Genomic DNA, 16914 nt, shown 5'->3' with positions numbered 1-16914 from the left:
TGCAATAATATTGAGGTGCAGACAGCTCTTTTATTTGCCAATTTAATTTCCTTTGGGTAAATTCCAAGGAGTGGGATGGCTGGGTTGTATGGTAGGGATATATTCAGGTTTCTGAGGAATCTCCAAACTGACTTCCATAGTGGCTTTACCAGTTTGCATTCCCACCAACAGTGGGTTAGTGTCCCTTTTTCCCCACATCCTCACCAGCATCTGTTGTTAGTTGACTAAACAATTTCTTGGGTTTGCAGTTCAAAATATTAGAATTTGAAATGAAGTTCAAGAGTTAAAGCTATATGGTGGCTGGTTAGGATTCAACAAGCAGAATGTGGCCCATCCTTTTAGAAAAATTTGCTTAATGCTCATTGGACTTCACAAGGCTGGAAACATGGCTATTCCTTATGATGATATCAAATATTCAAAAGTTAGGTTTTTCTTCTTCATGTCCTGAAGACCTCACAGTTAAGAACAAGGCTTCGGCCTGCGCCGTGGCTTAACAGGCTAATCCTCCGCCTTACAGCGCCGGCACACCGGGTTCTAGTCCCGGTTGGGGCGCCGGATTCTATCCCGGTTGCCCCTCTTCCAGGCCAGCTCTCTGCTATGGCCCAGGAAGGCAGTGGAGGATGGCCCAAGCGTTTGGGCCCTGCACCCGCATGGGAGACCAGGAGAAGTACCTGGCTCCTGGCTTCAGATCAGCAAGGTGCGCCGGCTGCAGCGGCCATTGGAGGGTGAACCAACGGCAAAAGGAAGACCTTTCTGTCTCTCTCTCTCACTATCCGCTCTGCCTGTCAAAACAAAAACAAAACAAAAAAACAAAACAAAACAAAAAAAAAAAAAACAAAAACAAGGCTTCTTTGGGAAACCAGAAACAATGTCTTGTCCCAGAAAGACTGGCTGGTGTGCTACTGTTTCTACTTGATGTGAGAGAAGCACTTGTTTCTCTGATACCTTGAGCTTCCTGGGAGCATTTCCCAGGTACATCACCTTCATCTGAAGGCTCAGAATATAGTGAGTAACTTTAAACAGGCCCTCTAAATAGTCAGAATGTGAACTGACAACCTGGGCTGCAATTATGTCAGCGTAGTTTGAAAGTAGTTACAACATCGGATCTCTACTGTGTAAGAGTGTTTCTCCTACAGAACTGCCTCAATTTTCAGATTATGGGGGAAGGAAATTGTAATATATGCCTTTTAAAATGTCAAACTTTGTAGTTAACCTCAGCACAATCTGTCTATTGGACTATTCTTAGCTAGTCACTAAATATTTCTCTCTCGCGGTTGCTCTCTTCCAATCTTCCTGATAATCTTTAATTGGAATATATGTGCAGCAAAGGTGATTCTAGTCACAGGAATCTTCAAAGTAATAATCTGGCTAATGCACAGAGATAGAGTAAAAAAAACTGATACTGATTGTGACAATGACAAGCTAGTATCAACTAAAATGACCTTCAATGAGGGCTATCTCAAGGGAACTTCTTAGATTCCTTAGATTTTTCATAGTTCTGGTAGCATAGCAAAAGTATATGTAAGTTTTTGTTATATTAGTAGAAATTATTTTTATCTGTCTCTGTTCAACCAACATGTGGATAAAGTAATCCATCTTCCTCATTCTTTGCTCACACTATCACTTGTGTATGCCAATTGTATGTTATTGCAATCACATAACTTAATCACATAACAATTTCATTCCATGATCATACTACAAAGAGTTAATGGAAAATGAAAGTAAAAGGTAAGTTTATTTTGATGCAAAATTTTTGAAAACCATGCTTAATTTTTCATAATACTAATTCTCCACGAACTTTTTGCATGTTGAAAGAAAGTTGCTTCTATGAAAACTAGATTAAATGCTTTGGAAGGAAGTTGCTAAGAAATCCTTTTTAAAAAACTTGGGGGGCTGGCACTGTGGCACAGAAGGTTAAGCCACACCCTGCAGTGCCAGCATCCCATGTGAGCACCAGTTCAAATCCCATATGCTCTACTTCCATTCCAGCTCTCTGCTGGTGCACCTGGAAATACAGCAGAAGCTAGCCCAAGTGCTTGTGCCCCTGCACCCATATGAGAGACCTGGAAGGAGCTCCTGGCTACCAGCTTTGGCATGGCACAGCCCTGACTGTTGTGGCTATTTTGGGGAATGAATTAGTGGATGGAAGATCTGTCTATCTCTCCTTCTTGTTAACTCTACTTTTCAAATAAATAAGAAAGATTCTAACATCAGATGTTTTACAGGTATTTTAGATTCTCATTCTCCACTTGAAATATACCAAAATGGGAAAAAATTTGTAAGCATTATATCTTGGGTATCCTGACATTTGGATCAAGATAGAACAACCTCTGTTTATGCCTATTTTTCAATGCCCTAGATAGGGTTAGTACACCCTTTCATTCTCAAAGTGCCCTGGTTTGGATAATAAATTAAAAATTACAATAACAATAGGTGTAGTTTATACAAAAAATAAAAGAATGCCAATCACAGGTCATTCCCAAAGAATTAAAACTGAGCTTCACGTAAAAGATTAGTGAATGAGGGTCCTTTACGTGTTTTATATTGGGGACTTTCAAACCTTTTTGGTTAAGGAAAAGATAATAATTATTTTAGGTTTAGTCAATGTCTATCACAACTACTCATATCTGCCTTTTTAGCATAAAACCTGTCCTAGACAATTTGTAAATGTGCTCTGATAAACTATTAGTGGAACTAAATTTGAATTTTATATAACTCTCATGTATCACAAAACATTTTACTTTTGATTATTTTTTCCAAGAATTTAAAAATGTAATCATACTGAACGGGCATTTGACACAGTGGTTAACATGACACTTTGAATGTCCATGTCCCATATTGGAGTACCTGGATTCAAGTCCAGGTTCTGCTCCTGACTCCAGCTTCCTGCTAATGCAGACCTTGATGGCAGCAGTGATGGCTCAAGTGTTTGGGGCCCTATTACCCATATGGGAAATCAACTTTATTCTCATTATCCCCTCCAAAAAAACCCTCTTTATCCCTTGGTCATGACCCCCTTCCATTTATTTTACCCCTCTTATTTGTACATTCTGTAGTTGATGGACATTTCATTCACATCTATTTTCTGGCTATAATGAATAATATTTTTATGAACATTCATGACAAATTTTTGTGTAGACAAAGGCATTTGTTTCTTCTGGGTATACTCCTAGGAGCAGAATTGCTAGTCACTTGATAACTCTCCGTTTAACCATTTGAGGAATTTTCAGACTGTTTCCCAAAGTAGCTATACCATTTTCTATTCCACCAGCAGTGTCTGACACTTTGATTCAGTTTTTTTTTTTTTTTGACAGGCAGAGTGGACAGTGAGAGAGAGAGTCAGAGAGAAAGATCTTCCTTTTGCCGTTGGTTCACCCTCCAATGGCCGCTGCAGCCGGCGCACCTTGCTGATCTGAAGCCAGGAGCCAAGTGCTTCTCCTGGTCTCCCATGTGGGTGCAGGGCCCAAGCACTTGGGCCATCCTCCACTGCACTCCTGGGCCACAGCAGAGAGCTGGCCTGGAAGAAGGGCAACCGGGACAGAATCTGGAGCCCCAACCGGGACTAGAACCCGGTGTGCTGGCGCCGCAAGGTGGAGGATTAGCCTACTGAGCCATGGCGCTGGCCTGATTCAGTTTTAAGATCACATTGGCTGCTATGTGGAGAAAGGCTTTGAGGAAGGCTGAGAAAAAGTCGAGAAATCAGAATAGCTATGCAGAAGTCAAGGCATCTTAGCAGGGTTCAAGGATATTCAAAAGTATACTTCATATTGTTTTATGGAATGATGCAAAGATCAGTGCAAGAGAGAGACAGAGAGAGTGAGAGAGTATGTGTGTGTATATGCGAGAGAGTGAGCACTGTCTTTACAACACTAATCACAAGGTTAAATTGCAAGATTCCAACAGAAAGGGCTTGTTAAGACAGATCTGTAGTTTTCAAACCTTGAGTTCTAAAGCAATCTGGAACGGAACTGCTTAAACAGCTGTCCCCAAACAAGTTCCTTCAAGCAGGAGGGTATTTTCAGAGAAGTGAATGGAGTCAGTGGGTGTAATAAAACTTCCACACCTTTAAGCCATGACAACACAGGGCTCAAGTGGCAGTCTATTGGTGATGACTCCTCTCACATGGCCATCCCTCCCTGTGCCTTGCAATAATGCCTGACCTCTCAATCCCACAGAAGGGCTGGCTTTGTTCCAGGATACTGGTGTGATGGCTTGGCAGCAGTCTTTGATCTTCTGTGGTTCCTCCCACTCCAAAAGGGAATGGAAATTAACATTTGTCAGTCTTCAGATCTGCTTAAGACTGGGATAGACCTGACACTTCACTTGTATTTCATTTGTGAGTGAAACCTCACAATTAATCCCAAGGAGGAAATTTTTCTCCCAATTACAGATGAGAAACTTGGCCTCTTTGAACTGGAAGTTCAAAAAAGGCCTCTCTGAATGGATGGTAAGGTAGCTGTACACGATTCCAGAGAAAGAACATTCCAAATTTAACTCCCACATGGTTCAATAGCTCTCCAGTTGTCCAGAAACTCCATTTAGGTCTCCCATATAGGTGACAAGGCCCAAGTAGCCAGCCCATCATCTGCTGCCTTCCCAGGTGCATTAGCAGGGAGCTGAATTGGAAGTGGAACAGCCAGGATTTGAACCAGCACTCTGATTTGGGATGCTGGCATCACAAGTGACTTAACTTGATGTGCCACAATGCTGGCTCCCTCCTAAATGTCACTTCATTATGAATAAGATTAATATTGGATATTGGGCCAACATTGTGGTGCAGTGGATTAAGCTGTCACCTGTTACCCTAGCATTTCATATGGGCTTTGGTTTGTGTCCCAGCTGCTCCTACATCCCATCCAGTTCCACATCCCATCCAGTTAATGCACCTGGGAAGGCAGTGGAGGATGGCCCAAGTACTTTGACCCTTGCCACCCATATGGGAGACTCAGATGAAGCTCCTGGCTCCTGGCTTCAGCCTGGCCCAGCCCTGGCCAGTGTAATCCCTGGGGAGTGAACCAGTGGATGGAATCTCTCTCTCTCTCTCTCTCTCTCTCTCTCTCTCTCTCTCTCTCTCTCTCTCTCTTTCTCTCTCTCTCTCTGCCTTTCAAATAAATAAAGAAATCTTTGAAAGAAGAGACAAGGGCTCAAAAGGCCAGCTTCTGTACCTAAACTTGCTAATCAGTTTTATATATTCCCTCTTGCATGGGAAAAACCAGTGAAGATGATGGAGAGAGGCAATGAAAACATAAGGATGAACAACGAAGAAACATAGCTTCCTGCTCCCATATATATGCATCCCACACTGGGTTCTAGATGTCCTAAATCTGCTTGTTAATACATACAAAAGTGACATCTGGGATCTGGTGTCCTAGCTTTGTCAATATATATGAAAGTGATATGTGACAAGAATGCTCACTCCTCCTACATCTGTGTCTCAGATTCTCCCTCTCTCCATTAGAGCTGGTGCTTCCTTCATCACAAGGCAGAACTGCTATGCACACAAAAGGCCAGCATGTATGTCAAAGGCTTTGCAGTGTATGCAAAGTAAGGTATTACTGACATGTGGAAGTTGCAGGCACTTGATTCAGCTTTGATATTAAAGGTATTTGGACAGACTTATAGAGATCTGAAACACCAGTGACAGAGAGTCCTAGGGTTATTTTATTCCTCATACTTTGAGCTTGATGGCTTCTGGCATTAAGTCTGCTCATCTGCTGGGTACATTTGCTTTAACTGCTCTAGATGAGAGGCAGTGTCATGGGTATACACTTCTTTACTTGTGATCTGGTTCTTCAGAGTAAGCCTTTAATTCAAGAGATGGTTCCTGGAGAGGAACACACACTCTCCAACTCATTTTCTTGTTTTAATATAAAAGGGTCTTCAGTAAGACTTGTATTTGGGCAAGATATTTCATTCCTCTTTCAACATTGGGATTGGGGAATCCCTGGGTATGAGAGATTTCACCTCTCCTGGGGATGAGGTAATAGAGAGAGTTTTAAAAGAAAAAAAATCAGATAGAAATTTCCAGGAGGATGCAAATACAGAGAGAGTTAGACAGGCAAAAGAACTGGGTTGGGAAAACTTGCCTGATGCCTTCAAGACTGAAAGCTTGGTGTGGATGTTGACCTAGTGTGTAAGAAGTCCACATCCCATATTGGAGTGTCTAAATTTGGTACCTGGCTCCACTCCAGACTCCAGCTTCTTGCTAATACTGACCTTAGGAGGCAGAAGTGATTGGATTCCTGTTACTCATGTGGGACACAGATTGAGTTTCTGGCCTTCTGGCTTCAGTCCCACACAGGCCATAGCAGGCACTTGGGGAGTGAACCAACCAGTAGATGGGAGCACTCGCTCACCTTTTCTCCCTCTTAAACAAATAGATTTAAATATTTTTAAAAAGTAGATTAATTGTTGCCTAGAGTTTGGAGTAGAATAAGGACTGACTACAAATGGAAACAGGGAACAAGTTGTGTGTTTTTTTTTTTTTTTTGGTGATAGAATTGTCCTATGTCTAGATTATGGTTATGGTTCTATGATTCTGTAAATTTACTAAAAAATATTGAATTGCGCACTTAAAATGGGTAAATATGTAAATTATATAAGGCTATAGAAACTAATCCAGAAATTATTATCCAAAATGGGGCAGAAAGAAAAAAGGAAGAGCAATCTTAGAAATGAAAATATAATTGTTTAAATTCTAATACTTAGCAGGCAGTGACTATTCTGGACTAGATACATTATTTACAAGACTGGCAAATAGGACGACAGGATTTGGGGATTCACCAAAATTCAACAGTCAAAAAAAATAAAAACAACTTTTTTATATAAATGGATATAAATGGAAACGCTTTCCCATTCACCTATTGGTAGTTCCAGCAAAGAGAATGGAGGCAATGGTCAGGAACAGTATTTACAAGAAAATCACTGATAACTTTCCAGAATTAAAGAAGCACACAAGTCCTTAATAGAAAGTACTCTCCTATTTTTGCAGAAGATAAACGTTAAACTAAGACAATACTAGTGAAATTGCTAAACATTAAAAATAAACAAAAACCCTGAAATGCTATCAAAGAGAAAAGGCAAATTGTTTACAAAGGAATGAAAATCAGACTGGCAGAATTTTTAACCAGCAACAATTAGTAGCCAAAAACAATGGAGACTCTATCAGTGAGCTGTGGGAAAATAACTATTTACTAGGATTTTATAACCAAGGTACCATTCAACAGTCACAGCAAAATAGACATTTTCAAATATACAACGAATTCACTTTCTCACTAAGATCTCTGTATAAAGAAATATCATAGGATATACTTCAGGCAAAAGAAAAGTGAACTCAAATAGAATTCTTTGGATTCAGGAAAAAACGTAATCAGAGAAACTGATATCATTGAATTTAATTAACTTTTAACTATAAAAACTATTTTGAAATTTTAACATGAAAAACTCTAGGCAGTAGTGACAAGATGGGAAATGGGCAAAGTATGTCAAGCTATTTTGTAGAAAGAAAGCCTAAAACAATGTAATATAGGTCACCTTCCTAATTTAATAGAAGGCAAAAAAATACAGTGAAAGGAAGGAGAAAGAATAGTAAGTGAAAAATACAAAATATAATGGAATGATAAGCCCAAATATGTTAGTAATCACATTAAATGCACACAGGTTAAATTCACATGTAAAAGATACAAATAAAATAAAATACATAAATTAAAAATATATAGAAAATGTGTGATGTACAAACAGTAGCTATAAGAAAGTTGACGCATCAATATCAATATAAAAAAATTTCTGGTGCCGGTGCTGTGGCATAATAGGCTAAACGGCTGCTTGTGGTACTGGCATCCGCATGGGCATGAGTTTGAGTCTCAGCTGCTCCAATTCCAGTCCCATTCCCTGCTAATGTGCCTGGGAAAGCAGCAGAAAATGGCCTAAGTGCTAGAGACCATGCACTCATGTGGGAGACCCAGCAGTAGCTCCTGGATCCTGGCTTCAGATATGCTCAGCCCCAGCTGTTGTGGCCATCTGGAGAGTGAAACAGTGGATGGAAGATCTGGCTCACTCTCTGTGTCATTCTGCCTTTCAAATAAATAAATAAAACAGTCTAAAGAGAGAAAAAAAGATCTCTCCCCCGTCACTCTGCCTTTCAAGTAAATATAAACAAACAACACATATAAATTCCTAAAAGATAAATGTTTAAAAACTGTTAAAAATTTCTAATTTCAGTACTAGGCATGAAAAATGGCAAGGAGAGGTATCACATGGTAAGAATCACCTTTTATTTCTAATGCATGATATATTTTAAGAAACACTTTCTGGGTGCACTGATGAAATCTTTACTTAGTATATACTGAATCAATGTTCTGTATATAAAGATCATTGAAAATGAAAAAAAAACTTGGTTTTAAATTGGAAATTGCATAGAAAATTAATCAATTTTTAAAAAATATCATGTAGGATCTCTGTCCTTAATGGGCTGTACATTGTGATTTAATCCTATAACTAGTACTTCAACAGTATTTTTCACTTTATGTTGCTATGTGGGTGCAAACTGTTGAAATCTTTACTTAATATATACTAAACTGATCTTCTGTATAAAGAGAATTGAAAATGAATCTTGATTTGAATGGAAGGGGAGAGGGAGCGGGAAAGGGGAGGGTTGCGGGTGGGAGGTAAGTTTGTGGCAGGGGAAGCCATTGTAATCCATAAGCTGTACTTTGGAAATTTATATTCATTAAATAAAAGTTTAAAAAAAAAGAAAGTAAAAAAAAAGAAACACTTTCAACTATGTGTCAGGGAACACGTTTGCCTTCTATGTTGCTGTATTTTCCCTGCTTGGCACCTAATAGGTGCTGTATAAATGTTAATGAGTGGAATGATTACCACATTATATTGAAATCATCTGTTTTTGTTATATCACAGGGTAAGTGCCATGTCTTTTTTTATGCTGGGCCTGGCGCTGTGGCACACTTGGTTAATCCTCTGCCTGTGGCGCTGGCATCCCATATGGGTGCCGGTTCTAATTCTGGTTGCTCCTCTTCCAGTCCAGCTCTCTGCTGTGGCCTGGGAGGGCAGTGAAAGATGGCCCAAGTGCTAGGGCCCCTGCACCGCATAGGAGATCAGGAAGAAGCACCTGGCTCCTGGCTTTGGATTGGCACAGAGCTGGCCATAGCGGCCATTTGGGGAGCGAACCAATAGAAGGAAGACCTTTCTCTCTGTCTCTCTCTCTCACTGTCTATAACTCTGTCAAAAAAAAAAAAAACACAATTTTTTATGCCATTGATATTCAGCACACTGTCTAGCACATAGCAGGCTCTCCATAACTTCACAGTGAATTCGAGTATCGTTGATTTCATAAAATCTTCCCTAAACTGTTCTTGCCCATGTGTTTCTGCTTCTACAGCATTCATCATTTGAAGGACCTAATTTAGCAATTGATGATGTGAAAAATATCTATTTTTCTCTCAATATTTTAAACCTTGTTTCTCATTTCTCCAAAAGTATATCATATTCTTTTCGAGAAGATGTCTTGTACTGTGCCAAATGCTTTCCTTGGTTAGATCAATAGTGCCTGCTGTCCTTGCCAAGGTGTCCATCCAAGGGGTTATCTTCATTTCCCTTTTTCAGCCCTTGGCTAAGAGATCATGGTTTGGAGACAGCCTCATTTGCAAAGAATGTGGAGAAGTTAATGAGATAAGCAGGAGAAGGCAGCTCTTAGTGTTCAACTGCAAGCCTCTGTGTTTTATTCCTTCTGGCAAATAGGGAGGGAAGGGGAAGCAGGATTGCCTGTGATCCTTCCCATACACACACACACACACACAACAGTGAGGGTGGGAAGTGACAGGGAGACAGTGAAGAAACAGTATATTCTATACACTTGTTGGACAGAACCAGAATCTGAACCTGACCTCCCATTGGCAGGAATGGTATCTGGAGTTTTTTATGAGACAGACAGGAAACCCCAAAGCAAATCATTAAATTCCTCCACTTGAAACCTTATGCGTAGAAGACAAGGAGGATGCTCTCCTACAGACAAGACACAGGAGGGAACAATGACAAGGAGCTCTTAATTGGGAAGCTGCAGAGGGTTAACAAAGAGCACTGGTGGCTCTTCCTACTGGACCTTAAGAGGAAGGCACAGTCTGGGCGATATAGCCAGGGCCCTAGGAAGAGGGAGAGCAAAGGGCTGGCTGACCTTTCAAGGTCTTTTCTAGTTCCATAATTACACGGTGAATTGTGCTCTTCTCCACTGATGGTCCTACACACAACTGCACCTAGTTAGATAGTAAGACCCTTGGGCTGCCTTCCAGGTTGAGTCTGCCACTACGAGCTGCTGACACTCAATAAATGACTCAAATATTTGTACAATGGAGGAATAAACGAATTAAGTGTTTAAATAGAGTCCACATGACCTCCCCAACTGTGAAGTATGGCGTTGAATGAAATCACAACATTCCAGGCACGATCCCTGGAGCAGAGCTGGTAAAGGAAACCACCACACACACGCACACACACACACGCACAAACACGAATCACATTCCCACCTAGGGAAAAGCAGGTAAAGGGAAACACAACACAGACACAGACACAGACACACGTAAACACGACTCACATTCCCTAGTAAAAAGCAAAGACCACCTGCTCAGCAAGCCGGCTGCGGGAGTTTCCTTGGCAAGGATACCGCGTCTCTCTCTGCTGCTTTAGAATTGTGCCTCAGAAAGGTCAAGACACCCAGATTTAGGACGACTTCCTTTCCCGGTTGGACTCCAAGACAAAGTTTCTGCCCGGATCATGCCCGAATCTACTGGGGAGGCGCGTCTGCACTCCCTCCCCAGCTCCGAGAGCCCGGGCGCGCTCGCCAGCCCGCAGCGCCCCGCCTTACCTTGGTAAGCTGGGCAATCTTCTTGCACATTTTCACATGCATCTCGGGATCACAGTCCATTCTCCAGCCGGGGCCACAGCTAGAGTCGGCTTTGGAGCCTGGGGAAGTCCCGGGCGGGTGAATTTTGCTGTTGAGGGCAGAAGCCATCAGTAAAACGCGCCCAGCACTCAGAGGCTCTCGCTTGTGTTCTCCCTGCCCACCGTGTGTGCACGTGCGTGCGCGGGCGTGTGAGCGTGTGGGCTTTCTCGGGGGAAGATGGCACTGCAGTCCCGCCGCCAGCACCGCCGCGTGGCTTCTGCTTGTCGGAGATGTCCACCCTCCCTTCGCTCGAGCTCGCTCTCCTGCCAGCTGGCTCTGCAGGCACCCGCACCCTGCAGCTAGGCGCCCGCGCCTTGCATGAGCGGATCGCGATCCGCGCGCCCTGCTCTAGGACAGGTGCGGGTTTCGCCTGCAAGGGAAGCGCTTCCTCGCTGAGGAGCTCCCAGCCGTGAGGGCGGGGGAGGTGTTGGCCGCGCTCAGTGCTTGTGGACACGTGCGTGGTGCAAGGCTCCAGACTGCCTGATGTGGGCATCACAGGCCAAGGAAGAAAGGCGACCTGGTCTCGGGCAGCTGGAGTGGTCAAGGGAGGGCCCCTCGTGGTGTGCAGGGGGATACTGGGAGCTGCCGGCAAAAGAGCCAGCACCACGAACCGAGCTTCAAAGTGTGAAGCGGAAGGCGGAGGTGGGGGTCGCTGCATAGAGCGAGTCACCAGGATGCGAGGAGTTCCGGGGTCCCAGGCGCAGTGTGGGCCAGCGCCAGAGCTGCGGGAGCCCACGGCGGGCCTGGGAATGGGAGTCCGCCTTCCCTCATCCTAGCGAGGAGCCTGGACGCTGCTGGAGGACTCACAGAGATTCTCTAACAGAGGGCTGAGAGGGGAGCAGGTGACCGAAATCTGGGACAAGAAGGCAGAGAGCATAGTGCAGGCAGCAGTAAGAATCCAGAGAAAAAGTCATCAGAGGTAGAAAGGAGGATGGCAGGTGTCGGGAAGGAGGAAGCAAACAGGCTGGAGGCCTGAGTAACATAACAGATGGAGCTGACAGTCTAAGTCCAGTGAAAGTGAGGTGACGTCCAATCCACATTACTGGTCTGGCTTGGGCCCACTGGAGCCAGCATCCTGTCAAGTGTTTGGATTCTCAGCTGGTTCTGTTTTAGTTTGTTTGGGGAGGGAGGGGTTAGTGGGCTAGATTTCTTTCTGGTTTCAAACAGTGGGCTTTGGGGTGACCTAATCCTAATCTGATCTAATTTTCTTAAGGTGTGAATAATACTGTTATCATAATAAGCAGATTGCATCATTAATATATTTTATCTTACATACTGCCATATAAAGGGTTTTAATAATCTTCATAAACAAAACAAATACACTTCAAAGAGTCCCACAAACCACAGTCCCATCCCCCCATACTGCAAGTAGCAATACTTATTTTGTAAATGAGTAGAATTGGCCAAGAAAATTTGTACTAAGGCAATTACAAGTAGCAGAACTGTGTTTTAAACTGAGATATTCCTATTCTACATTCCTTATTTTTCCTCCACTACACTGGATAAGAATCATCAACCTGAGCTTTTGGTTTCTAGTTTAACCTCCCTTCTCCCCACCCTAGTTCCTTCAGAAAACAGAAGGCCTAAAACAGAATCACCTCGAGAGATTCTTGGGACTTCTACATCCCTTTAGTAAAATCTTGGGGTGGGGGATAGGAATTCATATTTTAATTCCACATTGTATAGAGTATTAGGGACTTGATACACACTAAATTTTATATGAATTCAGTCATTGCAAGCTAGAGGAAAATTAGCCTTTTGGTCCAGAACTTTATCAAAAGTTGTTCACTACCTTAGAAAATCACATCAAGTGGCTCATGGTATTTGACCGTCACTACAACAGACTTGTAACTGCCACATCCATGGTGAGTCTACTTACACATGCATGCATTTGAGTACTAAGTGACAGTTCATTGCATTAGAGCATTTATATATTGAAATACGTGTTATTTAATTGTAATAACTTCCTTTTCATTTTTCCTTTACATTACTGTTAAGGAATTAAGCCAATTTAAAAAATGTGTAAATAAAGCATATTATCTATGAATTTCAAAATAGCAACATTGGATATTATAAAAAAGGTGATGTTTGAGGCTGGTGCTGTGATGTAGTAGGCTAAGCCTCCGCCTGTGGTGCAAGCATCCCATATGGGCACCGGTTTGAGTCCCGGCTACTCCATTTTCAATCCAGCTCCATGCTGATAGCATAGGATAGCAGTGGAAGATGGCCCAAGTGCTTGGGTCCCTGCATTCACGTGCGAGACCTGGAGGAAGCTCCTGGCTCCTGGCTTTGGATCAGCCCAGCTGTGGCCACTGGGGCCATTTGAGAAGTGAACCAGTGGATAGAAGACCTCTCTCTCTCTCACTCTCTCTCTCTGTAACTCAGCAACTCAAATAAATAAATAAAATTTCTTTAAAGGTGATGTTCAGTAGATATGAAATTGAGAACCACTACTCTGGATGATCTCATTCACACTAAAGTTTAGTAAAACTGCAGGCTAATCTCAAGTTTTAGTTCTTTAAATATGATTTTATTAAGTCTGGCGCCAAAATATTTTCCAGTATGATACATTTTACTCTTAACTTTATAATAGAAGACAGTGGGAAAATCAGATTCCCATATCAGCTTCTTGGAACATAGCTACTGTAATCATAGTACCATGATCTAGCCTGTGTTGGAAAGAGTCCTCTGCAGCTCCTAGGATTTTCCAGGATTGTGATTATTGTGTTCCTTTATACTATCAGAAATGAATAGAAGGCAGGAAAGAATTAACTCTGGGGGCCGGCGCTGTGGCACAGCGGCTTAAAGCCCTGGCTTGCAATGCAGGCATCCCATATGCATGCCAGTTCGGGTCCGGCTGCTCTACTTCCCATCCAGCTCCCTGCTAACGCACCTAAGAAAGTAGTGGAAGATGGCCCAAATCCTTGAGTCCCTGCACACACGTTGGAGACCCAGATGAAGCTCATGGCTCCTGGCTTCAGATGGGCTCAGGTCTAGCTGTTGCAGCCATTTGGGGAGTGAAACAGTGGTTGGAAGACCTCTCTCTCTGTCAACCTCTCTCTGTAACTCTTTCAAATAAAAAAAATAAGTCTTTTTTAAAAAAGAATTAAGCTCTGTACAAAATGTGGGGGTGTAAGAACATCTATTGGACCACCAATGGGCTTTGGGTACTGTGTAAGCCCTTCACACCTGTACTTGCCTCCTGTAAGGTACTTGTTATCCTCATTCTACAGATTAGGAAATTAAAGCTGGGGCAGGCTAGATACCCAATTTTATAGTAAATTTATTTTGATGTATCTGATTTTATAGGATAAATTCCTCACAATGCTGGCAATCTGAAAATTGTAAAACCATAATTAATTTATCTTTTCCTTATAAATAATTGGATAAAGAATGTAGAGTATGAAGAAAAGGAGAAAGTACTAGAGGGAAATGAGATATCTAAAACATTCTGTTCTCATTAATCAAGTCTGAAAATGTGACTTAAATATGAAAGTAAAGCTGTAAATCTTCTAAAAATAATATCAGAGAATATCTTCATAACATTTAAGTTAGTAAAGATTTGCTAAAGCACTAACCATAATACAAAAATACCTGATGAAGTGGATCTCCTCAAAATTAAAAACTACTTTACAAAGTATATCATTAAGAAAGCGAAAACATAAGGCATACAAGAGCAGCAGATATTCATAACACATATTTCTGACAAGCATATAATACACAGTGTATATAAAGGATTCCTGGGGCAGATGTTTGTCCTAGCAGTTAAGATGTCCACATTCTATATTGGAATGCCAGACTCTGGTTCCTGGCTCCAGCTTATTGTTACTACAGGCAGCAGTGATGGCTCAAGTAAATGGGTTCCTGCTACTCGGGGAACATGGATTTTGTTCCTGGCTTCTGGCTTCAAGTACAACTCACCCCTAGCTCTTGGGAGCATTGTGAGAGTGAACCAGCAGATGACGGGAGCCCTTCCTTTTGTCTGTCCCTTTCTACCTCTCAAATAAGTGAAAAAAAAAAAATCTTACAAATCAATAAGAAAAAAGATAATCTAATTGACAAGTGGGCAGAAGATTGAGCAATTACTTTCAAAAGTGGTATCTGAAAGAAAAATAAACAAATGAAAACATGCCTAGCATCATTAATCCCAGAAATGTAAATCAAAGCCACAATAAGATGCCAATACACAGCAACTAGAAGGGATCAGAGTAAAAGGACTGATGATTACAAGTGTTTGTAAAGATAAGGAGCAGCTAGAACTTCCATACAATGATGTGGATAAATGTAAAATGATACAATCACTTCGGAAAGTGTTTGTAGTTTTACTAAAATTAAAATAGAATTACACTGTGACACTACAACTTGACTCCAAAGTATAAACTCAAGAAGAATGACTGTACATATTCACAAAAAACACAGAATATTTATTGCAGCTTTGTTGGTAATAGCCAAAAATGCAAAGAACTCAAATCCAGCAACATGTAAAAGGATAAATCAATTATGGTATTTTGTATAATGGAATCGTTTCTAGCAGTAAAAAGGAAATGAACCAGCACACTGGTGAAAGAAACCAGGCATAAAACAATACTTACTATATGATCCCATTCACATGAAATTTGAGAACAAGGAAAACTAATTCTTATAGAAGAGTAGTTATTTCCGGGGGATATAAATTGGGAAGAGGTACTGGGGAATCAGAATTTCGTAGTTTGATCTGAGTATATACACCTTTTTTTAAAAGGTTTATTTTATTTATTTGAAAGGCAGTTACAAAGAGAGAGGGAGACACACACACACACACACACACACGAATCTTCCATCTACTGGTTCACTGCCCAAATGACTGCAAGAGCTAGGGGTGGGCCAGGCTGAAGCCAGGACTTCCATGCATGCAGCGGCCCAAGGATTTTGGCCCTCCTCCACTGCTTTCCCAGGCACATTAACAGGCAGCTGTATAGGAAGTAGAGCAAGCAGCCAGGACTTGAGCTGGTGTTCATATGGGACTCCGGCCATGTAGGTGGAAGGTTAGCCTATTTTGCCACAATGCAAGCCTGGTGTATACATCTTGATATGAATTTTAAAAGAACATTTATTTATTTGAAAGGCAGAATAACAAAGAGAGAGGGAGAGAGAGAAAGATTATCCATCCTCTGGATCTCAAAGCATTTTTTGGGGGGCCGGCGTGGTAGCGCAGCAGGTTAATGTCCTGGCCTGAAGCACCGTCGTCCCATATGGGCGCCGGTTCGAGTCCCAGCTATTCCACTTCCCATCCAGCTCTCTGCTATGGCCTCGGAAATCAGTAGAAAATGGTCCAAGTCCTTGGGCCCCTGCACCCACGTGGGAGACCCGGAAGAAGATCCTGGCTCCTGGCCTCAGATCAGTGCAGCTCTGGCCATTGTGGCCAATTGGGGAGTGAACCATTAGATAGAATACCTTTCTCTCTCTCTCTCTGCCTCTCCTCTCTCTGTGTAACTCTGACTTGCAAATAAATAAATAAATCTTTTTAAAAAACAATTTTTTTAGCTTTTCCTAAGCAAGGCACAAAGTTTCTTTTCCAGAACAAGTTTATGAAACCCTTTTAATTTTCTGAACACATCTTCTGTAGTGCCCATCTTATTAAAGGTGAGCATTTATTGTAATTGTATAATATGATGGTTGAAGGACCAACCTAATAGCTAACAGTGCTACAATTTTACTACATTTTAAATGTCAAACTTCTAAAATTTGGTTACTAAATTATAATTATAATTACTCCTTAAGAGTAAAATAAAACTTCAGATTCATTCTTGTGACACGGTGACACACATCCAAAATGTGTATTTGGTGTATTTCTAATTGCCTCATTTTATTATTAACCTAGTTCTTCAAATACTTGTCTTTCTCTTTCTTTTCCCCAACGTCCCAAGATCTGTGTTGCTCCTTGCTCTAGTCTCCATATTTTCCTAGAGAAATACTTCCTG

The 16914-nt window shown here is 41.7% G+C and overlaps 1 protein-coding gene across 2 annotated transcripts in view; it reads right to left on the bottom strand.

Annotated features, from left to right (window-relative positions):
• FAM184B (family with sequence similarity 184 member B) overlaps positions 1-11023 on the bottom strand; it is a 117319-nt gene extending 106296 nt beyond the window's left edge. For both annotated transcript variants that reach the window (XR_009868236.1, XM_062213652.1), the window contains exon 1: positions 10877-11023. Coding sequence is in view for 1 of the 2 variants with exons in the window: in XM_062213652.1 (XP_062069636.1) it covers positions 10877-11023 (147 nt within the window). In the remaining variant the exon portion in view is untranslated. The remainder of the gene's footprint in view (positions 1-10876) is intronic.
• Between the last annotated feature and the right edge of the window lie 5891 nt (positions 11024-16914).

This window comes from Lepus europaeus, chromosome 16 (genome assembly GCF_033115175.1).
Source record: "Lepus europaeus isolate LE1 chromosome 16, mLepTim1.pri, whole genome shotgun sequence".
NCBI lineage: Eukaryota > Metazoa > Chordata > Mammalia > Lagomorpha > Leporidae > Lepus > Lepus europaeus.
Note: the sequence above shows the minus strand (reverse complement) of the source record. Positions and strands in the feature narration are given on the sequence as shown.